General features: G+C 43.8%; 1 protein-coding gene and 1 pseudogene across 5 annotated transcripts; one reads left to right on the top strand and one right to left on the bottom strand.

The window, feature by feature from the left end:
• Nucleotides 1-2,983: 2,983 nt before the first annotated feature.
• Nucleotides 2,984-18,387, bottom strand: LOC709597 (protein SSX3). Of its 5 annotated transcripts, none has more exons than XM_002806224.4 (7): nt 18,299-18,387; nt 17,748-17,862; nt 17,103-17,198; nt 15,205-15,254; nt 13,106-13,241; nt 4,353-4,457; nt 2,984-3,575 (listed from the first exon to the last, which is right to left on the bottom strand). In XM_002806224.4, the coding sequence occupies exons 1-6, from the start codon at nt 18,365-18,367 to the stop codon at nt 4,357-4,359; spliced, it is 567 nt and encodes a 188-aa protein (XP_002806270.1). In that variant the 5' UTR covers nt 18,368-18,387; the 3' UTR covers nt 2,984-3,575; nt 4,353-4,356. The 5 variants fall into 5 exon arrangements, with proteins under 5 accessions (XP_002806270.1, XP_077844829.1, XP_077844830.1 ...); XM_077988703.1 differs by lacking the exon at nt 2,984-3,575 and adding an exon at nt 18,016-18,138 and having other exon boundaries at nt 4,198-4,457; nt 18,299-18,367; XM_077988704.1 differs by lacking the exon at nt 2,984-3,575 and adding an exon at nt 5,158-5,303 and having other exon boundaries at nt 4,198-4,457; nt 18,299-18,367.
• Nucleotides 18,388-21,366: 2,979 nt separating this feature from the next.
• Nucleotides 21,367-24,073, top strand: LOC100423868 (ornithine aminotransferase, mitochondrial-like; annotated as a pseudogene).
• Nucleotides 24,074-25,827: the final 1,754 nt, after the last annotated feature.

Here is a 25,827-nt window from a genome sequence, read left to right as displayed (position 1 = left end):
ACTCATGCCTGTAATCCCAGCACTTTGGGAGGCTGAGGTGGGCGGATCACAAGATCAAGAGATTGAGACCATCCTGGCTAACATGGTGAAACCCCGTCTCTACTAAAAACTACAAAAAATTAGCCGGGCATGGTGGCGGGGACCTGTAGTCCCAGCTACTCAGGAGGCTGAGGCAGGAGAATGGTGTGAACCCGGGAGGCAGAGCTTGCAGTGAGCCGAGATGGTGCCACTGCACTCCAGCCTGGGCAACACAGCGAGACTCCATCTCAAAAAAAAAAAAAATTTGTGTATCAATAGTTCATTCTTATTAGTGAGTAGTAATTCATGGTATGGATGTACCACAGTTTGACCATTCCCTTATTGTTGGACATATTGATTATTTTGAGCTTCTGGCTATTACAAGTAAAGCTGCTATGAACAATTACGTATAAGTTTCTGGATGGGCATAAATTTTAATTTCTCTGAAGTGTCATTGTTGAATTGTGTGCTCATTGCATGTTCAGTTTTATAAGAAACTACTAAACAGTTTTCCAAAGTGGCTGTAAGATTTTACCTTCCCAGCAGCATTTTACAAGATGTCCAATTTCTCTGCATCTTTGTCACCATTTCGTGTTGTCACTATGTTTTTAATTTTAGCTGTTGTAATAAGTGTGTAGTGATACCTCATCATGGTCTTAATTTGCATCTAGTGATGCAAATTAGTGTTGAACATCTTTTCATGTGCTTATTTGCTTATTTCCTCTTCAGTGAAATATATGTTCATATATTTTGATCATTTTCCAATTGGATTATTTATTTGTTTTTTACCTTTGAGTTTTTGTTTGCTTGTTTGTTTTTGAGAGAGCCTCTTGCTCTGTTACCCAGGCTGGAGTGCAGTGGCATGATCTTGGCTCACTCCAATCTCCGCCTCCCAGGTTCAAGCGATTCTCATGCCTCAGCCTCCCACGTAGCTGGGATTACAGGCACGAACCATCATGCCTAATTTTTGTATTTTTAGTAGAGATGGGTTTTTGCCATGTTGCTCAGGCTGGTCTCAAGCTCCTGCCCTCAAGAAATCTGCCCTCCATCCACCTCGACCTTTCAAAGTGCTGGGATTACAAGTGTGAGCCATGGCCTACCATTGAGTTTTGAGAGTACTATACATATTCATTATACATTCTGGATGTATATGTGATTTGCAAACATATTCTCCCATTCCATACCTTTTTTTTCATCCTTTTAACAGGGTTTCTTGCAGAGCAAAAGTTTTAAATTGGATGAAATCTAATTTATTTTTTTCCTTATGGATTATGCTTTTCGAGCTGTTTACTATGCCCTAGATCTCAGACGTTTCTCCTATGTTTTCTTGTAAACGTTTTAGTTTTAGTTTTATATTTTAGATTTAAATCTATGGTCCACTTGAGGTTTTTTTTTTGTATAAAGGTATGAAGATTAGGTCATTTTTAAAATTGGCCTATGGCTCTGCAACTTCTCTAGCACCATTTGTTAAGCAGACAATCCTTCCTTCTCTTTGTCTCTTTGTAAAAAATCAGTGTGGAGCTATTTCTAGGTTCTCTATTTTGTTCCAGTGATCTATGTGTCTATTCTCCCAATACTACGCAGTCTTGATTCCTGTAGCTATATAAGAAATATTGAAATATGGTAGAGACATTCCTCCCACCTTATTCTTCTTTTTCAAAAAGTGTCTTGGCTACATATATATTTTTTTGAGATGGAGTCTCACTTGTGTTGCCCAAGCTGGAGTGCAGTGGGGTAATCTCGCCTCACTGCAACCTCTGCCTCCCAGGTTCAAGCGATTCTCCTGCCTCAGCCTCCTGAGTAGCTGGAGTTTCAGTCGTGAGCCACCACACCCAGCTAATTTTTATATTTTTAGTTGAGACATGGTTTCTCCATGTTGGCCAGATTGGTCTTGAGCTCCTGACCTCAAGTGATCTGCCTGTCTCGGCCTCCCAAAGTGCTGGGATTATAGGTGTGAGTCTTAATGGTCTCCATTCGCACACAATGATTTAAAAATAGACTCCCCTCTGCCCTTCCCTTCCCCACAACTGTTTCCCCTCTGCACTGTGCAGTGGTACCTGTGAGAAAGAACTGACGCATTCCCAAATCATCGTCCCCACCCCAGCACCCAGGCCCTTGGTTGGTGAGACCCTTGATGGGCAGTCTCATGCTTCTGTCCAGGGGACTTTCCCACCGTTGCTCCCCTGCATGGAGACTAAGTGGACTCTTCTATTCCCTGTCCATCACAGGGTCTACCGTGCACCCATCTTCCTCATTCCTCCACGTTCCCCAGATGATGATTTCATCTATGTCTCCTCCCACATACTTCTAAATAGACCGTCCCAGCCCTTGAACCCCAAAATCATGCAGAGAGCAAAGGCCAAGATGCCCAACCACCTGCTGCAGAATCCTGCTCCAGGAATGAAGTGTATAGTCTCTATCAAAATAAAAACTGGAGGCCAGGCACAGTGGTTCATGCCTGTAATCCCAGCTCTTTAGGAGGCCAAGGCGGGAGGATCTCTTGAGCCTAGGAGTTCGAGACCAGCCTGGGTAACATAGCGAGACTCTTGACAAAACCTAAAAAAGTTAGTGGGGTGTGGTGGTGGGTGCCTGTAGTCACAGCTACTTTGGAGGCTGAGGAGGGAGGATCGCTTGAGCCCAGCAGTTCAAGGCTGCACTGAGCTATGATCATGCCACTGCACTCCAGCCTGGATAGAGCAAGACCCCGTCTCTAGAAGAAAAAAGCAAACACCCAGCAACTGGAAACATCCTCCTCTAGAATGGTGGTCAGCAACATCTGCCTGCCTTGTTCCCTGATGTCTCTCCAGCACCTAGAACAGCGCTCAGCACGAGGACGCACTCATTAGGGTTTTGTTGAATAAATGACTCCTTTGATGCAGCAATTCCACTTCTAAGAATCTCTCCTAAAGAAATATTCACACACGTGCACAGAGCTGTGTGTACAACAGTGAGAGGAGCAAACAACTGGGGAACGTTTGCAAATGTTTATTAACTGTCAGTGACTGATACATGGGAATCGGATAAGGGGAATGCATGCTGAACAGGAAACAGTGAGCGGGGCTTGACCAGGGCGCATGGCACTGGAGAAAAGCAGATGGGAGATGCTTCTACTGGTACTTAGTGTGTGTGTGTGCGCGAGTGTAGTGTGTGTGTAAATGCAGAGGAAAAAATCGGAAATTAAACACTCAGACCTGACCTCAGTAGTCACATCTGGGGAGAAAGGAGGGTAGTTCTGTTCTATGGAGAGAATACCTGACAATACTTGTTTTCTGAGGTAGGTGCATGGATACCCGAACCGAAATATGCATTAAGTATGTCTTACTCGTCAATGAAAACACTAGTATCTAACAGAATGGCATACTGCAAGAAAATACAACGGAAATGCTAACATCGAACTCTTGGCACACTAAGAAAAATGATGCTCAACTTTTCACTGTTGTGAACACTTGCTTTGACTTGCTATACACCTGATGACGAGGGGTCCACAGCCATGCCCATGTTCGTGAAAGGTCACCACGTTCTGCTTCTCATTGTGGGCATGTGTCATATCTCTGAGGCTGAGGCAAGAAGAGAGAAGGAAAGTAAGTGGCAGTGAGTTCCCACTGCCCGATAACTCAATCTCAACTCCTCCTGACCTGCAGACCCTGCACACTCCGATTCTGCCCTACCTCAGGACCCACACAGGCCTTCCACGGTTCCTTGAAGTGAACCATCTGCACATGCCACAGTGACTTCCTCTCCTGGGTTATCAATTCCTAGGCTAGAGGAAGGTGTGGCCCGCGTATCAGGGCTGACCTGGGGTTTGGGAATCCACAGCATCCTGGGTAGGGAGCATCCCTGGATGTACAGGCCAGGGAGTAAAGAGAGAATGCGAAATCGGCCGGATGCGGTGGATTATGCCTGTAATCCCAGCACTTTGGGAAGCCGTGGTGGGCAGATCACGAGGTCAGGAGACAGAGACCATCCTGGCTAATATGGGGAAACCATGTCTCTACTAAAAATACAAAAAAATTTAGCCGGACATGGTGGCAGGCGCTGTAGTCCTAGCTATTGGGGAGGCTGAGGCAGAATAGCGTGAACCCGGGAGGTGGAGCTTGCAGTGAGCGGAGATCATGCCTGAGCGACAAAGTGAGACTCTGTCTCAAAAAAAAAAAAAAAAAAAAAAAGAAATACGAAAGAGCATGGGAAATTTATTCATTCAGCCTCAATGCTGTACCCTAGAAAATTATGAGAAGGGAATGATTTCGGGAACAAGTGATAAGATGGGATACCGGTACCATAACAGAATAGCACATCTACAAAGATGTGGGGGGGTGGGCCGAAGGTTCACTTACGGAGTTACTCGTCGTCTTCCTCAGGGTCGCTGATCTCTTCGTAAATCACCAGCTGTTTTCTCTCACGCAGTCTGTGGGTCCAGGCATGTTTCCCCGTTTTGGGTCCTATGATGGAGAAGAGTTGGAAGATGAGTGTTGGGTAGGTTGAAGAGTGTTAGGCTCTGTTTTCTCAAAAACAGGAGATGCCTCCCCGCTCCCAAGTGCCCATGGGCCTTCTTTATCCAGTTTTTCACATTCTCTGGCTAGAGAGGCTGAGACCTTAGACCCACACCAATACAGGTCAAATGCCCATTAAAGTTTTAACTTCTGGCTCCGTTCGTTGTCAGGTTTAAATTCCCAACCTCTTTACTCACAGGAACGTTCATGGATACCTCCTTTCATTCAGCACGTATTTGTTAAGGGCACACAGGCATACCTTGTTTTATGGCACCTCATTTTTATAGTGCTTCGCAGATACTGCAATTTTTTTTTGAAATTCTCACCAATTTTATACTTTTTCATTATTATTATGTCTGTTATGGTGATCTGTCATCAGTGAGCATTAATGTTATTACTGCAATTGTTTTTGTTGTTTTTTAGTCTTTTAAAATAATTTTGTTTTTTATTTTTGTGGGTACACAGTAGGTGTATATACTTATGGGGTACGTGAGATGCTTTGATACAGGCATGCCATGCGTAATAATCACATCATGGAAAATAGGGTCTCCATGCCCTCAAACATTTATCCTTGTGTTGCAAACAATCCGTTTACACTCTTTTAAAGATTTTTTAAATGTACAATTAAGTTATTATTGACTATAATCACCCTCTTGGGTGTAATTGTTTTGGGGGTACCAGGAACTGCACCCATAGACAATGACAAACTTAATCGGCCAATGTTGCGTGTGTTCTGACTGCTCCACCGATGAGCTGTTCCCCATCTCTCCTCCTTTTCTTGGGCCTCCCTATTTTCTGAGACACAGCAACACTGAAATGAGGATTATTAACGACCCTACAATGGCTGCCAAATGTTCCAATGAAAGGAAGAGTCGCATGTCTCTCACTTTAAATCAGAAGCTAGAAATGGCTAAGCTTAGTGAGGAAGGCATGCTGAAAGCCAAGATAGGCTGAAAGCTCTGCCTCTTGTACCAAACAGCCAAGCTGTGAATGCAAAGGAAAAGTTCTTGAAGGAAATTATAGTATATAATGCAAAGGAAACGTTCTTGAAGGAAATAATAGTATATACTGCAAAGGAAAAGTTCTTGAAGGAAATACTAATACTAATACTCCAGTGAACAGAAGAATAAGAAAGCAAAACAGCCTTACTGTTGAAATAGAGGAAGTTTGAGTGGTCAGGATAGAACATGAAACCAGTTACAACATTCCCTTAAACCAAAGTCTAATTCAGAGCAAGACCAGAACTCTCTTCAAGTCCATGAAAGCTGAGAGAGGTGAAGAAGCTGCAGGAGAAACGTGTAAAGCTAGCAGAGGATGGTTCATGAGGTTTAAGGAAAGAAGCCGTCTCCATAACATAAAAGTGCAAGGTGAAGCAGCAAACCCTGATGGAGAAGCTGCAGCAACTTATCCAGAAGATCTAGCTAAGATCACTGATGGAGGTGGCTCCACTAAACAACAGATTTTCAATGTAGATAAACTAGCCTTCTATTGGAAGGAGATGCCATCTAGGACTTTCATAGCTAGAGTGGATTGACTCCAACTGTGAAAGTTCTACTGTGGGCAAAATGCTATCCAATAGCATCACATACTACAGAGAAATCCTTCAAGAAAGGGAGAGCTAACTGATGTGGCAAATTTCATTGTGTTATTTTAAGAAACTGCCACAGCCACTCCACCCTTCAGCAACTACCACTTTGATCAGCCAGCAGCCATCAACACCGAGGCAAGACCCTCCACCAGCAAAAAGAGTGTGACTCACTGAAGGCTCAGAAGATTGTTAGCATTTTTTAATCAATGAATTATTTTAAAATTAAGGTATGTACATTTTTAGACATAATGCTATTGCACAATTAGTAGACTGCAGTATAGTGTAAATGTAATGTTTTTATGCACTGCGAAACCAAAAAAGCAATGTGTGTGACTCACTTTATTGCAGTGGTCTGGAACCGAACCGACAATATCTCTGAAGTACACCTATATTGGGTATCAGGCATTGAGCTGAGTAAGATATGATCCCAGGTTATCACAGATAGAATTGCTTGAGCACCTTTTATGTCATCAGGCCTTCTAGATTAAATTTAATGCCTCCTAACAATTTATGAACTATGATTCTGTATTTCCATCTTATGGACTAGGAATCTGGAGCTGGAGCTGAGAAATTTGGAAGAGTTGCTCCAAGTCTCTTTTTTTTTTTTTTTTTTTAATTACACTTTAAATTCTAGGGTACATGTGCACAACGTGCAAGTTTGTTACATATATATACACGTGCCATGTTGGTGTGCTGCATCCATTAACTCGTCTTTTACATTAGGTGTATCTCCTAATGCTATCCTTCCCCCAGCCCCCCATCCCATGACAGGCACCAGTGTGCGATGTTCCCCACCCTGTGCCCAAGTGTTCTCATTGTTCAATTCCCACCTATGAGTGAGAACATGTGGTGTTTGGTTTTCTGTCCTTGTGATAGTTTGCTCAGAATGATGGTTTCCAGCTTCATCCATGTCCCTACAAGGGACATGAACTTATCCTTTTTATGGCTGCATAGTATTCCATGGTGTATATGTGCCACATTTTCTTAATCCAGTCTGTCATTGATGGACATTTGGGTTGGTTCCAAGTCTTTGCTATTGTGAATAGTGCCACAATAAACATACGTGTGCATGGTCTTTATAGTAGCATGATTTATAATCCTTTGGGTATATACTCAGTGATGGGATGGCTGGGTCAAATGGCATTTCTAGTTCTAGATCCTTGAGGAATCTCCATACTGTCTTCCACAATGGTTGAACTAGTTTACAGTCCCACCAACAGTGTAAAAGTGTTCCTATTTCTCCACATCCTCTCCAGCACCTGTTGTTTCCTGACTTTTTAATGATTGCCATTCTAACTGGTGTGAGATGGTATCTCATTGTGGTTTTGATTTGCATTTCTCTGATGGCCAGTGATGATGAGCATTTTTTCATGTGTCTGTTGGCTGCATAAATGTCTTCTTTTGAGAAGTGTCTGTTCATATCCTTTGCCCACTTCTTGATGGGGTTGATTTTCTCTTGTAAATTTGTTTACATTCTTTGTAGATTCTGGATATGAGCCCTTTGTCAGATAGGTAGATTGCAAAATTTTTCTCCCATTCTGTAGGTTGCCTGTTCACTCTGATGGCAGTTTCTTTTGCTGTGCAGAAGCTCTTTAGTTTAATTAGATCCCATTTATCTATTTTGGCTTTTGTTGCCACTGCTTTTGTTGTTTTAGTCATGAAATCCTTCCCCATGCCTATGTCCTGAATGGTATTGCCTAGGTTTTCTTCTAGGATTTTTATGGTTTTAGGTCTAACATTTAAGTATTTAATCTATCTTGAATTAATTTTTGTATAAGGTATAAGGAAGGGATCCAGTTTCAGCTTTCTACATATGACTAGCCAGTTTTCCCAGAACCATTTATTAAATAGGGAATCCTTTCCCCTTTTCTTGTTTTTGCCAGGTTTGTCAAAGATCAGATGGTTGTAGATGTGTGGTATTATTTCTGAGGGCTCTGTTCTGTCCCATTGGTCTATATCTCTGTTTTGGTATGAGTACCATACTGTTTTGTTTACTGTAGTCTTGTAGTATAGTTTGAAGTCAGGTAGCGTGATGCCTACTTTTTGCTTGGGATTGTCTTGGCAATGTGGGCTCTTTTTTGGTTCCATGTGAACTTTAAAGTATTTTTTTCCAATTCTGTGAAGAAAGTCATTGGTAGCTTGATGGGGATGGCATTGAATCTACAAATTACCTTGGGCAGTATGGCTATTTTCATGATACTGATTCTTCCTATCCATGGGCATGGAATATTCTTCCATTTGTTTGTGTCCTCTTTTATTTCGTTGAACAGTGTTTTGTAGTTCTCCTTGAAGAGGTCCTTCACATCCCTTGTTAGTTGGATTCCTAGGTATTTTATTATCTTAGTAGCAATTGTGAATGAGAGTTCATTCATGATTTGGCTCTCTGTTTTTCTGTTATTGGTGTATAGGAATGGTTGTGATATTTGCACATTGATTTTGTATCCTGAGACTTTGCTAAAGTTGCTTACCAGCTTAAGGAGATTTTGGGCTGAGACGATGGGATTTTCTAAGTATACAATCATGTCATCTGCAAACAGGGACAATTTAACTTCCTCTTTTCCTAATTGAATGCCCTTTATTTCTTTCTCTTGCCTGATTGCCCTGGCCAGAACTTCTAACACTATGTTGAATGGGAGTGGTTAGAGAGGGCATCTGTGTCTTGTGCCAGTTTTCAAAGGGAATGCTTCCAGTTTTTGCCCATTCAGTATGATATTGGCTGTGGGTTTGTCATAAATAGCTCTTATTATTTTGAGATACATCTCATCAATACCTAGTTTATTGAGAGTTTTTAGCATGAAAGGCTGAATTTTTTTGAAAGCCTTTTCTGCATCTATTGAGATAATCACGTGTTTTTTGTCTTTGGCTCTGTTTATATGATGGATTACATTTATTGATTTGTGTATGTTGAACTAGCCTTGCATCCCAGGGATGAAGCCAACTAGATTGTAGTGGATAAGCTTTTTGATGTGCTGCTGGATTCAGTTTGCCAGTATTTTATTGAGGATTTTTGCATCGATGTTCAACAGGGCTATTGCTCTAAAATTCTCTTTTTTTGTTGTGTCTCTGCCAGGTTTTGGTATCAGGACGATACTGGCCTGATAAAATCAATTAGGGAGGATTCCCTCTTTTTCTATTGTTTGGAATAGCTTCAGAAGGAATGGTACCAGTTCCTCTTTGTACCTCTGGTAGAATTCGGCTGTGAATCCGTCTGGTCCTGGACTTTTTTTGGTTGCTAGGCTATTAATTATTGCCTCAATTTCAGAGCCTGTTATTGGTCTATTCAGGGATTCAACTTCTTCCTGGTTTAGTCTTGGGAGGGTGTATGTGTCCAGGAATTTATCCATTTCTTCTAGATTTTCTAGTTTATTTGCATAGAGGTGTTTATAGTATTCGGTTTAGTCTTGGGAGGGTGTATGGTCCAGGAATTTATCCATTTCTTCTAGATTTTCTAATTTATTTGCATAGAGGTGTTTATAGTATTCTCTGATGGTAGTTTGTATTTCTGTGGGATTGGTGGTGATATCCCCTTTATCATTTTTTATTGCGTCTATTTGATTATTCTCTCTTTTCTTCTTTATTAGTCCTGCTAGCAGTCTATCAATTTTGTTGATCTTTTCAAAAAACCAGCTCCTGGATTCATTGATTTTTTGAAGGGTTTTTTGTGTCTCCATCTCCTTCAGTTCCGCTCTGATCTTCGTTATTTCTTGCCTTCTGGTAGCTTTTGAATGTGTTTGCTCTTGCTTCTCTAGTTCTTTTAATTGTGATGTTAGGGTGTCGATTTTAGATCCTTCCTGCTTTCTCTTGTGGGCATTTAGTGCTATAAATTTCCCTCTACATACTGGTTTAAATGTGTCTCAGAGATTCTGGTATATTGTGTCTTTGTTCTCATTGGTTTCAAAGAACATCTTTATTTCTGCCTTCATTTCGTTATGTACCCAGTAGTCATTCAGGAGCAGGTTGTTCAGTTTCCATGTAGTTGAGCGATTTTGAGTGCATTTCTTAATCCTGAGTTCTAGTTTGATTGCGGCGTGGTCTGAGAGACAGTTTGTTATAATTTCTGTTCTTTTACATTTGCTGAGGAGTGCTTTACTTCCAACTATGTGGTCAATTTTGGAATAAATTTGATGTGGTGCTGAGAAGAATGTATATTCTGCTGATTTGTGGTGGAGAGTTCTGTAGATGTCTATTAGGTCCCCTTGGTGCAGAGTTGAGTTCAATTCCTGGATATCCTTGTTAACTTTCTGTCTCGTTGATCTGTCTAATGTTGACAGTGGGGTGTTAAAGTCTCCCATTATTATTGTGTGGGATTCTAAGTCTCTTTGTAGGTCTCTAAGGACTTGCTTTATGAATCTGGGTGCTCCTATATTGGGTCCATATATATTTAGGATAGTTAGCTCTTCTTGTTGAATTGACCCTTGTACCATTACATAATGGCCTTTTTTGTCTCTTTTGATCTTTGTTAGTTTAAAGTCTGTTTTATCAAAGACTAGGATTGCAACCCCTGCTTTTTTTTTTGTTTTCCATTTGCTTAGTAGATCTTCCTCCATCCCTTTATTTTGAGCCTATGTGTGTCTCTGCACATGAGATAGGTCTCCTGAATACATCACACTGATGGGTCTTGACTCTTAATCCAATCTGCCAGTCTTTGTCTTTTAATTGGAGCATTTAGCCCATTTACCTTTAAGGTTAATATTGTTATGTGTGAATTTGATCCTCTCATTATGATGTTAGCAGGTTATTTTGCTCTTTGGTTGATGTAGTTTCTTTCTAGCATTGATGGTCTTTGCAATTTGGGATGTTTTTGCAGTGGCTTTCCATGTTTACTGCTTCCTTCAGGAGCTCTTGTAAGGCAGGACTGGTGGTGAAAAAATCTCTCAGAATTTGTTTGTCTGTAAAGGATTTTATTTCTCCTTCACTTATGAAGCTTAGTTTGGCTGGATATGAAATTCTGGGTTGAAAATTCTTTTCTTTAAGAATGTTGAATATTGGCCCTCAGTCTCTTCTGGCTTGTAGAGTTTCTGCCGAGAGATCTGCTGTTAGTCTGATGGGCTTCCCTTTGTGGGTAATCCGACCTTTCTCTCTGGCTGCCCTTAACATTTTTTCCTTCATTTCAACTTTGGTGAATCTGACAATTATGTGTCTTGGAGTTGCTCTTCTCAAGGAGTATCTTAGTGGCATTCTCTGTATTTCCTGAATTTGAATGTTGGCCTGCCTTGCTAGGTTGGGGAAGTTCTCCTGGATAATATCCTGCAGAGTGTTTTCCACCTTGGTTCCATTCTCCCCATCACTTTCAGGTAGACCAATCAGACGTAGATTTGGTCTTTTCACATAGTCCCATATTTCTTGGAGGCTTTGTTTGTTTCTTTTTACTCTTTTTTTTCTCTAAACTTCTCTTCTTGCTTCATTTCATTCATTTGATCTTCAATCACTGATACCCTTTCTTCCACTTGATCGAATTGGCCACTGAAGCTTGTGCATGCATCACGTAGTTCTCGTGCCATGGTTTTCAGCTCTATCAGGTCATTTAAGGTCTTCTCTATGCTGTTTATTCTAGTTAGCCATTCGTCTAACCTTTTTTCAAGATTTTTAGTTTCTTGGCAATGGGTTCAAACATCCTCCTTTAGCTTGGAGAAGTCTGTTATTACTGATCATCTGAAGCCTTCTTCTCTCAACTTGTCAAAGTCATTCTCCATCCAGCTTTATTCCGTTGCTGGCGAGAAACGGTGTTCCTTTGGAGGAGAAGAGGCACTCTGATTTTTAGAATTTTCAGCTTTTCTGCTCTGGTTTCTCCCCATCTTTGTGGTTTTATCTACCTTTGGTCTTTGCTGATGGTGACATACAGATGGGGTTTTGGTGTGGTTGTCCTTTCTGTTTATTTTTCCTTCTAACAGTCAGGACCCTCAGTTGTAGGTCTGTTGGAGTTTGCTGGAGGTCCACTCCAGACCCTGTTTGCCTGGGTATCACCAGTGGAGGCTGCAGAACAGCAAATATTGCAGAACAGCAAATGTTGCTGCCCGATCCTTCCTCTGGAAGCTTCGTCTCAGAGGGGCACCCGGCTGTATGAGGTGTCAGTCAGCCCTTACTGGGAGGTGTCTCCCAGTTGGGCTACTTGGGGATCAGGGTCCCATTTGAGGAGGCAGTCTTACCATTCTCCCATCTCAAACTCTGTGCTAGGAGAACCACTACTCTCTTCAAAGCTGTCAGACAGGGACTTTTAAGTCTGCAGAAGTTTCTGCTGCCTTTTGTTCAGCTATGTCCTACCCCCAGAGGTGGAGTCTATAGAGGCAGGCAGGCCTCCTTGAGCTGGGGTGGGCTCTACCCAGTTTGAGATTCCTGGCCGCTTTGTTTACCTACTCAAGCCTCAGCAATGGCAGACGCCCCTCCCCCAGCCTCGCTGCCACCTTGCAGTTCAATCTCAGACTGCTGTGCTAGCAGTGAGTGAGGCTCCTTGGATGTGGGATCCTCTGAGCCAGGCGCAGGATATAATCTCTTGGTGTGCTGTTTGCTAAGACTGTTGGAAAAGCACAGTATTAGGGTGGGAGTGTCCAGATTTTCCAGCTACCGTCTGTCACAGCCTCCCTTGGCTAGGAAAGGGAATTCCCCAACCCCTTGAGCTTCCTAGGTGAGGTAATGCCCCACCCTGCTTCGGCTCACACTTCGTTGACTGCACCCATGGTCCAACCAGTCCCAGTGAGATGAACCTGGTACCTCAGCTGGAAATGCAGAAACGCATTGCTCACACTGGGAGCTTTAGACTAGGGCTGTTCCTACTTGGCCATCTAGGAACCTCTCCTTTGTCATGTGGTTTTTTTATACAGATGCCAACTCCACTCTGTGTTTCTGGAAGTCAAGTCTAACATCTCATCTGGAGCTGGGTGAGCTCCTCAGCCCAGCCTGGACCCAGGCTTGTCTGTGGTCCATGCCACACACCCAGTCCACACACCCAGTCCCCACACCTGAACATAGCCAGGGAAGCCAGAGGGGTTGTTCCCGAATTGTTTCCTCTTACCAGATCTCTTGTTAATCTTCTCAGAGGTACTTGGTTTTCCCGGGGGGCACAGCTGCTTCACATCATTTTGAGGGCCAGATGCTTCTGGGACTCCCTTTGAATCATTTCCTTCCTCTGCTGGCTTCTCGGGCATGATCTTTATAATGTGAAGGTCACAGATAAACAGTATCAGTGACATTTCTATAGTGCTTTAGAGCTTACAAAGCGTCTTCACATGCATTACCTTAATTAATGTTCTCAAAAACGCTGGGAGAGTTACACAGGCCTAAATTAGGAGAAACCTGAGAAGGGGAAGGAATGGCCTAAATGAATGGGCTTTCCAGGGATAGAATGCTTATCTTCACATTCTTTTAAGACTGACATTCTTGCAAACAGCAAAAATCACCATGTAATTGAGAGTTTGGTACACAGAAGATTTGGAGAATAGCATTCTAAGAATTCAAAAGGTCTACAAAAGGAAGAGCTTCTATAAAATACAAGAGATCCCATATAAGCTTGTAGACAGCTACTGGGAGAGTAAATGTGAAAACATAGAGAGGGACAAAACACTGCTGGTAAAGATGGTGTGGGGAGATGAATACAGGAAAGGGAGAGGGAAAGAAATGGTTTGCTGAAATTAATCTAGGCAGCAAAGAAAGCAGTACCAGATATGGCATACCACCCCACAGAGGCACCAACATTGAATGTGAAATTAAGTGAGGTGGTACCCATACCAATTCTGGTTGCATTGGGATGTGTCACTGACCAACAATCTTAAGCTACTTTTTTTTTTTTCTTTTTGACACCGAGTCTCGCTCTGTCACCAGGCTGGAGTGCAGTGGCACGATCTTGGCTCACTGCAACATCCGACTCCCACGTTCTGGCGATTATCCTGCCTCAGCCTCCAGAATAGCTGGGACTACAAGCAGTCGTTACCACGTCCCGCTAAGTTTTGTATTTTTAGTAGAGATGAGGTTTCACCATGTTGGGCAGGATGGTCTTGATCTCTTCACCTCGTGATCCACCCGCCTTGTCCTCCCAAAGTGTTGGGATTACAGTAGTGAGCCACCGCACCCAGCCCTTAAGCTACTTTTTATTCAGCTTCCTCACTTATGAAATAGTGAACAATACATGTAAAACAGGCTAAGGGAAAGCCCTCTCTGAGCTTGTAAACACTGTTTAAATGTAGTAATAATAATAATTAATACCTTTCATGATGCTTCTTTGAATTCAGTCTCCACACTGGCAACCCAACTCCCAGATCCCTTTACCCTCTAAACCAGACGTTGAACCAGCACTTGTAGGGTCATTCATTCAGGGGCCTACAAGGATCCCCTGGGCTGGGACTGAGGCTTTGCAGATGCCCCAGGGGCAGACAAAGACCTCAAGGAGCTCACAGTAGGGAGGGGCCAATAGTCAAAGGGATTCCTAAGCCATTCGAGTGGCCCCAGTAACAGAGCAGAGATCAGCTGGTCCTTCCTGTTGCGAGAGTGGGTGTCTCAATGGAAGCACCAGCAGGCTTTATGGGGTAAAGCCCTAGTGAGCAACATCTGAACTTCATAAACAAATGCAAACGTGAATGAGCTTTAAATGGCTTGGAGCTCTGGATTAGAGTACCACTGCCACTGTGCCTCAGAAACATTCTTTAACATCTCTGTACTCCGATAGCCTCATTTTATTATTATGTTGCTGATAACTAGGATCTGTAACATGAACTATCATTCTTTACTTCCATTTCATGGACCAGCAATCTGGAGCTGAGAGGACTTAGAAGATTTGCGCCAAGTCACATGGCTTTTATATGGATGAAAACTGAAGTGTGTGACTCGTTATTATTTGGAGATAATAATAGAAACGTCATAGAGGTCTTCTTAAGGATTAAATAAATGAATCCATGTGAACTGCTTAAAATAGTATCTGGCATCACTATGAAAACAAAAGAAGTATTAAGAATCACAACTCTTAGTATCATCAAGCCATCGATGCTACATCAGTTGTTGTGATAGACATGGGGAGAAGGAGGCAGTGAGGGCATTTTTTATATTCTCCCACTCTTACCAGTGTTCGCATCCGTGGAGGGACAAAGGTTCTCTGGTCCTTTAGATTTGAGAGATACTCACCTTCGGGAAGATTCCCTGGAGCCTGCCGGAAGTCATCTGAGGATGTTCAACTGAAAGAGAATACATCAGAATTTTTCTTTGTTGGTAAAGATTTCCAAACTCTAGAGAGACTTCTGTCGCATGAGGGCATTCTGCAGCAGAGGGTTTTCCATCCACTCACTGTTGAGGAGTTATTTGAGATTTGCTTCTGAATTATGTTCAGTAATGGTTGGTGCATTTATCTGTGGCATCAATTCAGAATTTTCCATCTCATGGTTTATCAAATGGGGCTTAAACCCCGTCACAGTCTCATCTTATTTCATTACATATCTTTTACCTTTTCCCAAATAATTAAATTGAATGGTTAGGAATCTGAACTGTATCCACTCAAGATGCGCAACAACTAAAAATCACCGTACACTTGAAATGGGTGAATCTTATGGTATGTCAATTAAGCTGTTAAATGTGTGATGAACCCATGGATGATTTATTCCAGTGTCTCTGAAATATTTTCAGTATAAAGACACTCCTTTAATGTCAAAAACTTGGCAGATACTCAAGCACTGAATTTTCAGATCTCTTATAGTGATTGTGGGAGATGGTAGAATCTGGCCTGTTTGTTGGGGAGTAATAGGTCTATTGGAGACAGTTTGGACTTTCTAACCTTGTCTTATAATTGTTTTGTTAGAGCAGAAGAGCAAGTAAACACATATGTCCCCTTTATATTCCTGAAATGCACAAAGATCTCTAGGCAAGAACTTGTCTTTTTTCACCCTATGTTATCTCTGCTCACTGACAAGTGGGAAAGCTCTCTGTGTGTTGGATGAGGGATCACTCTTTCAAACTCACTTCTGAGCTCATCAGGGAGAATCGGGGTTGTTTGGGAATGAGAAGACTATTTGGTTTTGATAAAATACAGAAAAACAGCGATATTTATTACATAGTGTGTTCATCACTCTCACTCCTAAGAAACTTATCCAATACCTACATACTGTTAATGAAACAAACTCTGGAAGTTTTTGGCAGATTCACAGTTTTAATAGTTTCTTTCTTTCTTTTTTTTTTTTTTTTACTTGTAACATTTTCTTAACTGTCTTTTGATTCAATAACAGTGCTTAGGAAGAGCAACATGTCCTTTAAAAAAGAAATATTTCAAACACACAGAAAATTATGGGGAATAATACTGAGTCCAGTCAGGTCTCAACATTACCCCACAGCTATGCTATGTCTTATTTATTTATTCAGAATATTAGAAATACTACAAACAGGCTGGGCATGGTAGCTCACACTGATAATCCCACCACTTTGGGAGGCTGAGGCAGGTGAATCACCTGAGGTCAGGAAGTTTGAGACCAGCCTGGCCAACATGGTGAAACCCCGTCTCTACCAAAAATACAAAAATTAGCTGGGTGTGGGGGCGGGTGCCTGTAACCCAAGCTACTCAGGAGGCTGAGGCAGGAGAGTCACTTGAACCCAGGAGATGAAAGTTGCAGTGAGCTGAGATTGCCTTATTGCACTCCAGCCTGGGTGACAAGAGCGAAACTCCATCTCAAAAACAAAAACAAACAAAACACACTATCAACAAGTCATGGCTGAAGTTGTCTGTGCAGCACTCACCAAACCCTGCCCTCCCTCCTCCACTTACAGCCAGTCACCTTAATTTGATGACTTTTTATTCACATTCATGTTTGTATACATTTACCATTTACTTATCCATAAAAAATATATTCTTGTTTTGCATGTTTTAAAATTTTATATGAATGGCCTCTGTAGTTAACTTTCTGCATGCAATTTTTTTTTTTTTCACTCAGCCCTGATGTGTATGAGGGAACAAATGCCTGAGGATCTTTCCCAGGTAGCTGAACTGAAAAGCAGTTGGGCTTGAGGAGACCCTTTCCAGCCCCTTCCCATCTACTCACCCTGATTCCCATGGTTAGGGTCATTATCAGAATCATTCCCCTGGAAGTCTGTGGCCCGTTTATTACGCATAAAAGGTGGGAGGGTGACCTTGAAACCTAGAAAGAAGCAAAATGTTTATTCCTTAAGAGACAAGCTTAGGACTGGCATAGTGGCTCATGTCTGTAGTACCAGCACTTAGGGAGGCTCAGGCTGGAGGATTGGTTGAGGCCAGGCGTTTGAGGCTGCAATGAGCTATGATTGCACTACTGCACTCTAGGCTGGGTGACAGAGTGAGACTCAGACTCAAAAAAAAAAAAAAAAAAAAAGAGGGAGAGAGAGAGACAAGCCGAGAGAAAGTAGGGTGTGTGTGTGTAAAGGAGGGTATGGGGGGGCCTGGGATGCCACAGAGACACTTGGACTCATCAGAACAGACGCCTATGCGTGAGAAACGTGCAGGATCCAGGTATGAGCTCCACTGTTGCCAATCCCTGCCCTCAGCTCTGTCAGGAACACCCAGAAGAACAGAACACCCAGAAGCTGCCTTGCGATTTTTCCCTGCGTAGAAGAAAATGTGGGGTACTTTCTGCAGTCTAAGAAGTACCCTAGGTAGGAGAAGGGATGCTCATGTGTCCCCAAACTTGTCTGTACCTAGAACTTTCTATTACCTAGTTTACTCATGGCCTCATACTTTCTCTTCTTATACACATAGACGATTTTCTCTGAGACTTTCATCCTTTCCCACTCTTTCTTAGAGAAGTATTTGGCAATATCATCGAAGGCCTAGAAAAAAAAAAAAGAAATTCTGGTGGTGACTCAGCTAGGCATGTCTGCCATTCAGCTGGAGCCGCTTCCTGTGTGCTGGATCTGGGAAGTGGGGATGATAATCCGTCCTGGTTGATGCCATGGCTAACTGAGACAACATCGGGGACCTACCCTAGCTTCTCCCCTGCCACACAGTAGGGCTTTAACGCTGCTGACTGGCTCTCTTCCCACCTTCCTGAATGGAGTGAGAGTCACCAAATGTAGTGCACTGTCACAGACTTGTCTCCAGGGATGCTAGGTGATGACAGAGTGAGAGTGGGAGGCTCCCAAGGGTCCAGATCTCCCCCGAGACCCTGCTCCTTGTCTCCAGTACCTCTGTCCTCCCCTCCTCAGAAACCTAGTCACCCCACACTGTCCCCTGGGCCACTACTCTGCTCCCTCCAGGTCACCTCACCTTTTGTATCTTCTCTGGTATTTGAGCCCCAACCCTAGGTCTCCTTGCAAAGGCGTCGTCTCCATTCATGGTACCGGGACCAGTCTGACCTGTAAGAGAAACAGTCTGAGTCTTTCCAGCTGCAGGACCTTTGGTGAAACCCTGCCAGTCAGTCACCTGGAATCAGGTGCTGCATTTCTCCATCTGGGGCTTATCTGTCCCTGAGTGAGGACTTGGGGAGAAGTCAGATGAAAACAGGGAGCCAGGGGTCTGTGGGAGAAATATCGACTGAGGATGACAGGTTTCCTATGGGCAAAGCAGCCTTGAGTCTTTGGGAGGGGATTGGCTAATGTTGTTAGTAGTTTCCCTGGGGCTAGTCTTACCCTGAAAGATACACAGACCCTTGTTGGGGAGGCAGGAATGTGACTATGTAATTCAGTGGGGACATTCTGACACCCCCACTCAATAAATAAAGGAAGGGAAGTGAGTCCCAGAGATAACATGGTCTCTCTGGTGATGGATCTGATCAGGCAGAGGGATGGGGGGTTCTGTTCTGTTGAAGAGAAATGAGCATCACTACAATGAACGTGTTTAGAGGCTATTACTGGGTGATCTGTAAATTATCAGAAGGAAGAGAGCCTGAATTTCTGAGACCACAAGAGCCCGCCGTCACTTAGAGAGAATGTGGGGCATTTCAAGATGCAGCAATCAGCCAGGCGCGGTGGCTCACTCCTGCAATCCCAGCAGTTTTGGAGGCCGAGTCAAGCAGATCACTTGAGCCTAGGAGGTCGAGACCAGGCTGGGACACACAGCGAAACCCCCGTGTCTACAAAAAATACAAAAAATTAGCTGGGGGTAGTGGCACAGGCCTGTACCATCCCAGCACTTTGGGAGGTCAAGGTGGGTGGATCGCTTGAGCCCAGGAGGTTCAGACCAGCCTGGCCAACATAACGAAACCATCTGTACTAAAAAACCAAAAAAAAAAAAAAAAAAAGAGCATAAGCTGGGTGGTGTGCACCTGTAGTCCCAAGGCCTAGGTGAGAGGATCGCTTGAGCCCAGGAGGAAATATTTTAGTGAGTTTTTTCATTTTTTTTTTTTTTTATACAGGGTCTCACTCTGTTGCCCAGGCGGGTGTGCAGTGACATGATGATGGCTCACTGCAACCTCCGCCTGGTGGGTTCAAGTGATCCACCAGCTGTGGCCTCCAGAAGTGCAGGGATTACAAACGTGAGCCACTGTGCCCAGCCCAAATTTCTTAAGTTACTATAGAGTTCCTAGGAAAAATCCCAAACCTGAAAAAGTTAGAAACTGACAGGAAGGATTTGAGATGGTGGCCTGCCTCATATGCACTCCTTATTAAAACTAGATAACAAATGCACCACAGAGGAGGGGAGGAGTAGGAAGAGTGGAAAGAGAAAATCAGCGCATGCTTACTCTGAGTGTGGAAGAATGGAAAGGGAGAGAAAGTCAGAGCAATCCCAGGGAACGCTTTAGGCGGGAAAATCAGAGTCTCCACCCCCACTTTGAGAAGGTTCTGTCCCTGGAGCCTGGACTGATACAAGCCACATCGGCCTCGCTTGTTCTCCCTATTGTTCTGACTTCTGATTGGCCAGGTGGAGTTCACTAACTGCCCTGATTGGTGCATCATCTGTGGGCAGTGATATTGCTGAATATTGTTTCCTTCTCCAGCCACACTTTGTACGGTAAAGTGGGTGGTCGTCAGGCACCGTCAGGAGATTTTGATCTCTCTGAGGACCATCCCTGGATCTTGGGTTAAACATCTGTATTCTAGTCTGAACCATGGGAAGAAAAAAATAGTCATCTGTGATTTTTCTACTTGAAAGACACAATGTTTTCCAAACTAGCACATTTGCAGAGCTTTGCTTTACTTAGTCACGGCGTTCATTCTTAAGTGGCTTCTATATCTGTTGCAACAACAACAACAACAACAACAACAACAACAAAACAGTCCAAGGCCCTCCAACCTCTGATTACATTTTTGAAAGGGAATCTAAATGTGGTGCGCACAATTACCATCCTTTAGCTGTAGCCCTGGAGAGAGGAAAATGTATTTACTTATGGGACGTGATTGTGGTGTTGGTTACATCTGCCTTGGCCAATCCTCCTGCCTCGTTCTCGGGACTACAGGTGTGAACCATCCCACCCCCACTAATATTTTTTATTTTTTGATTTTTCAGTAGAGACATTTTCGCTATGTTGGCCAGGCTGGTCTCGACCTCCTGGCTCAAGTGATCCTCCATCTCGGCCTTGGGAGTACAGGCATGCACCACCCTGCCTGTGCTTTTTTTTTTTTTTTTTTTTTTTTAAAGAAACGTGTTTCGCTATGTTGACCAGGATGGCGTCAAACTCCTGGGCTGAAGGGATCCTCCTGCCTCAGCCTCGGGACTACAGGCTTGCACCACTCTGCCCACGCTATTTTTTTTTTTTTTTTTTTTTTAGTAGAAACCAGGTTTCACTATGTTGTTCAGGCTGGCCTCAACCTCCTGGGCTCAAGTGTGGCTCAACCTCACCGTGGCCTCAGGAGTACAGGTGTGCCATTTTGCCCTGATAATTTTTAATTTTTTAATGCTTTTATTTTTATTTTATTTTATTTTATTTAGGAGAGACAGGCTTTCGCTATGTTGGTCAGGCTGGTATCGACCTCCTGGGCTCAAGCAATCCTCCCACCTCAGTCTTGGAACTACAGGCCTGAGCCACCCGGCCCATGCTATTTTTGTTGTTGTTGTTGTTGTTTTTGCTAGTAGAAATGGAGTTCCGCAACGTTGGCCAGGCTGGCCTTGACCTCCTGGGCTCAAGTAATCCTCCTGCCTCAGCCTCGGGACTACAGGCTCACACCACCCTGACCCCACTAATTTTCTCTTTTTTTTTTGAGACAGAGTCTCGCTCTGTCGCCCAGGCTGGAGTGCAGTGGCGCATCTCGGCTCACTGCAAGCTCCGCCTCCCGGGTTCACGCCATTCTCCTGCCTCGGCCTCCCGAGTAACTGGGATTACAGGTGCCAGCCACCACGCCTGGCTAAATTTTTTGTATTTGTTTTAGTAGAGATGGGATTTCACCGTGTTAGTCAGGATGGTCTCGATCTCCGTGAGAGTTGACAACGTGCTAGCAGCCCTCGCTCGCTGTCGGTACCTCCTCAGCCTCGGTGTCCGCTCTGGCTGTGCTTGAGGAACCCTTCAGCACTTGGATGCACTGTAGGAGCCCCTCTCTGGGCTGGCCGAGGCCGGAGCTGGCTCCCTCTGCCTGTTGGGAGGTGTGGAGGGAGAGGCGTGGCAGGGAACGGGGGCTGCGTGCGGTGCTCACGGGCCAGTGTGAGTTCCGGGTGGGCGCAGGCTGGGTGGGCTCTGCACTCTGAGTGGCCGCCCCTGGGCAGTAAAGGGCTTAGGACCTGGGCCAGCAGCTGCAGAGGGTCCACCGGGTCCCCCAGCACTGCCTGCCCACCTGAGCTGACTCGAATTGTCACTGGGCTTTAGCCGCCTCCCGGCAGGGTAGGGCTCAGGACCTGCAAACCTCCATGCCTGAGCCCCGCCCCCAGTGGGCTCCCACCCTGCCCGAACTTCCCGGACAGGCACCGCCCCCTGCTCCACGGCACCCAGTCCCATGGACTGCCCAAGGGCTGAGGAGTGCAGGTGCCCACGCAGCACTGGTGGGCAGCTCCACTGGCAGCCTGGCCCGGGATCCACTAGGTGAAGCCAGCTGGGCTCCTGAGTCAGGTGGGGACTTGGAGAACTTTTATGTCTCACTGAAGGTTTGTAAACGCACCAATCAGCACCCTGTGTCTAGCTCAAGGTTTGTAAATGCACCAATCAGCATCCTGTGTCTAGCTCAAGGTTTGTAAATGTACCAATAGGTGCTCTGTGTCTAGCTAATCTAGTGGGGACTTGGAGAACTTTTCTGTCTAGCACTCTGTGTCTAGCTAAAGGATTGTAAACACACCAATCAGCACTCTGTGTCTAGCTAAAGGACTGTAAATGCACCCATCAGCACTCTGTGTCTAGCTAAAGGTTTGTAAAGGCACCAATCAGCACCCTGTCAAAATGGACCAATCAGCTCTCTGTAAAATGGACCAATCAGCAGGATGTGGGTGGTGTCAGATACGAGAATAAAAGCAGGCTGCCCGAGCCAGCTATGGCAACCCACTGCGGTCCCTTTCCATGCTGTGAAATCCTTGTTCTTTTGCTCTTCCCAATAAATGTTGCTGCTGCTCATTCTTTGGGTCCATGCCACCTTTATGAGCTGTAACACTCATTGCGAAGGTCTGCAGCTTCACTCCTGAAGCCAGTGAGATCACGAACCCACTAGAAGGAAGAAACTCTGGACACATCTGAACATCTGAAGGAACAAACTCCGGACACACCATCTTTAAGAACTGTAACACTCACTGCCAGGGTCCAGGGCTTCATTCTTGAAGTCAGCAAGATCAAGAACCCACCAATTCCAGACACATCCTGACCCTTGTGTTCTGCCTGCCTCAGCCTCCCAAAGTGCTGGGATTACAGCTGTGAGCCACCATGCCTGGCCAATATTCTTAGTGCTTCTAGTAGAGACCGTTTTGCTATGTTGTCCAGGCTAGTTACTGGTCTCGACCTTCTGGGCTCAAGTGATCCTCCTGCCTCAGCCTGGCACGCATGCACCACCCTGCCTTTTGTTCTGTTTCCCAGGCTGCACTCGACCTCCTGGGCTCACTCAACGATTTGAACCCAGGAAGCAAAGATTGCATTGACCTGAGATCACACCACTGCACTCCAGCTTGGGCGACAGAGCAAGACTGTTAAAAAAAAAAAAAAAAAAAAAAAAAAAAAAAAAAAAAGGAAAGAAGGAAAAGAAAGAAGAAAGGAAGAAAGAAAGACCAGTTGAATCTCCATAAGAACAGCAAGCTTTGTGGTATATTAACTTACCCTCGTCCCATCTCATGCTCCCAGCTTGGTTCTGTTCATTGCTGAAGAAATACAGATAGGATTAGCCAGAACTGGTAGATGACTAGCTGTTGATCATGAAAATGTCAGACCTGATATAGTCCCCCTTGGAAAGGCCCTTTCTGGGGGCTGATACTTTGTGTCGGTGGTGCTGTGGGACGATGACATAGTGCTGACCATTAAGCCAGGCAAACATGGGTCCACATATGGTGGCAATCTACTAGGCTGCCAAGTGGCCATCCCAGCCCTTGAGGTTTTAGAAGAAGAAAACCTTGCTGAAAATGCAGAAAAAAATGGATATTATCTTGAGAAATGAACCCATGACGTCACTTTCTGATGTAACTGCCGTAAGATGAAAATAATTATTTTATTTATTTATTTGAGTCAGAGGTTCATTCTGGTTGCCCAGGATGGAGTGTGATGGCGCGATCTTGGCTCACTGCAACGTCTGCCTTCTGGGTTCTAGCGATTCTTCTGCCTCAGCCTCCTGAGTAGCTGGGATTACAGGCATGTGCCTCTATGCCTGGCTAATTTTTGTATTTTTAATAGAGACGGGATTTTGCCATGTTGCCCAGGCTGGTCTCGAACTCCTGACCTCAGGTAATCCACCGTTTAGGCCTCCCAAACTGTTGGGATTACAGGCATGAGCCACTGTGCGCAGGAGGAAAATAATTATTAAATGCTATTGTTATTAAAGAAACCAAAGATTGGAAGGTGTGTCTATGACTTCGAGATAATGGACTTTGGGCCAAGCCAACCCATGGTGACATCATCAGGTTTCTCCTCCACTGGTGGTCAAGGAGGATGAGATTCGAGAGTCCAGTGAAATCATTAACAAGACCATCTTGTCGTTCTCAGTGTAGCAGCTGTTTTCAGTGGTCCGTGGGAGCTGGCTGGACAGAGGTGATCTTGTAAAAGCTCTGCTCTTAATGCGGGCACATTCCACTTCTATGTGTCTTCAAAACTTTTGTTTTAGAATATATGTTTTTTTTTCAGTTGATACATAATAGAAGAACATTTATGAACCTGCCGTTTGCTTTGTAATGTAAGTAAGAGAATGCAATGGCATCTATATTCAGTAAAAGTGTTTTGATGTGCATGTGTACTTTCTAAGGTGAAACACATCTATGTATACAGACAGCCTTTAAGTCACGTCCTTCAGTGTACTTTATATATGTTTTCATAATTTCCTTGCTGGTATAAATGTTTTGTATCTGAAAAAGTTATCTCTAGGGTATTACATAAAAAACTTCACCTTATAAAGTCAAATCATTGTTATAACTGAATTTTAGGAAGGATGAATGGTTAAGCATATATAAAATATTAATATTAAGTAAATTTCATGTTGGCCAACACCAAGATATATTCTATGGATGTCATTATTTTCAGTTAAGAATTAGTGTTTAACATTCCTAAATTGAGTGCTTGATTATAATTTGTCAAAAATGTTTATTTTTAATATTTCTTTAAAGTTTACATAAAGCTTATATTTAAAAAAAAAAAAGATACAGAACATGGCTGGGTGCAGTGGTTCATGCCTGTAATCCCAGCACTTTGGGATACCGGGGTGGGCGGATCACTTGAGGTCAGGAGTTTGAGACCAGCCTGGCCAACATGGAGAAACCCCATCTCTACTAAAAATACAAAAATTAGGTGGTCGTTGTGGCACGCCCCTGTAACCGCAGCTACATGGGAGGCTGAGCAGGAGAATCACTTGAACCCGAGAGGCAGAGGTTGCAGTGAGCAGAGATTGTGCCACTGCACTCCAGCCTAGGTGACAGAGTAAGAATCCCTCTTTGGGGGGAGGAAGGTACAGACCATTTCCATCACCACAATGCTATCCTTTGTGTTACTCATTTTTTAGTAATATCCACTCTCTTGCCATTCACCATCCCTAATCCTTGACAATCAAATTTCTACAATTTTGTCTTTTCTACAATGCTGTACAAATGAAATCTTACAGTATATAATGTTTTAGGGGCTTATTTCACTCAGCATAATTCCGTGGAGATTCCTCCAAGATATTGATATTTGTTTGTCAATAGTTCATTGTTGTTGTTGTTGAGACAGAGTCTCACTCAGTTGCCCAGGCTGGAGTGCAGTGTCTAAGCTCACTGCAACTCTTTGCCTCCCGGATTCAAGCGATTTTCTTGCCTCAGCCTCCCGAGTAGCTGTGACTACAGGTGTGCACCACTACGCCTTGGATATTTTTGTATTATTACTAGAGACACAGTTTCAACATACTGGCAAGGCTGGTCTCGAACTCCTGACGTCGTGATTCACCTGCCTCGACTTCCCAAAGTGCTGGGATAACAGGGTGAGCCACTGCGCCTGGCCAATAGTTCATTTTTATTATTGAGTAGTATTCTATGATATGGAGGTACCACAGTTTGATCATTCACTTATTGTAGGACATATTGATTATTTCCAGCTATTGGCTATTACAGGTAAAGCTGCTACGAACAGTTATGTACAAGTTTCTAGATGGGCATAAACTTTGATTTCTCTGATGTGTAATTATTGAATTGTGTGGTCATTGCATGTTTAGTTTTATCAGAAACTACCAAACTGCTTTCCAGAGTGGCTGTAAGATTTTACCTTCCCAGCAGCACTTAAT

This window comes from Macaca mulatta, chromosome X (genome assembly GCF_049350105.2).
Source record: "Macaca mulatta isolate MMU2019108-1 chromosome X, T2T-MMU8v2.0, whole genome shotgun sequence".
NCBI classification, from domain to species: domain Eukaryota; kingdom Metazoa; phylum Chordata; class Mammalia; order Primates; family Cercopithecidae; genus Macaca; species Macaca mulatta.
Note: the sequence above shows the minus strand (reverse complement) of the source record. Positions and strands in the feature narration are given on the sequence as shown.

Bases quoted from the DNA above. Each gene is read 5' to 3' on its own strand.
- LOC709597 (XM_077988703.1), bottom strand. From the start codon at position 18,367: ATGAATGGAGACGACGCCTTTGCAAGGAGACCTAGGGTTGGGGCTCAA. The intron at 17,199-17,747 runs GTAATAGAAAGT...GCTTCTTTCTAG, and splicing joins TGAGGCCATGAGTAAACTAG to GTTTCAAGGTCACCCTCCCA. The intron at 13,242-15,204 runs GTGAGTATCTCT...CACATTATAAAG, and splicing joins TCCAGGGAATCTTCCCGAAG to ATCATGCCCGAGAAGCCAGC.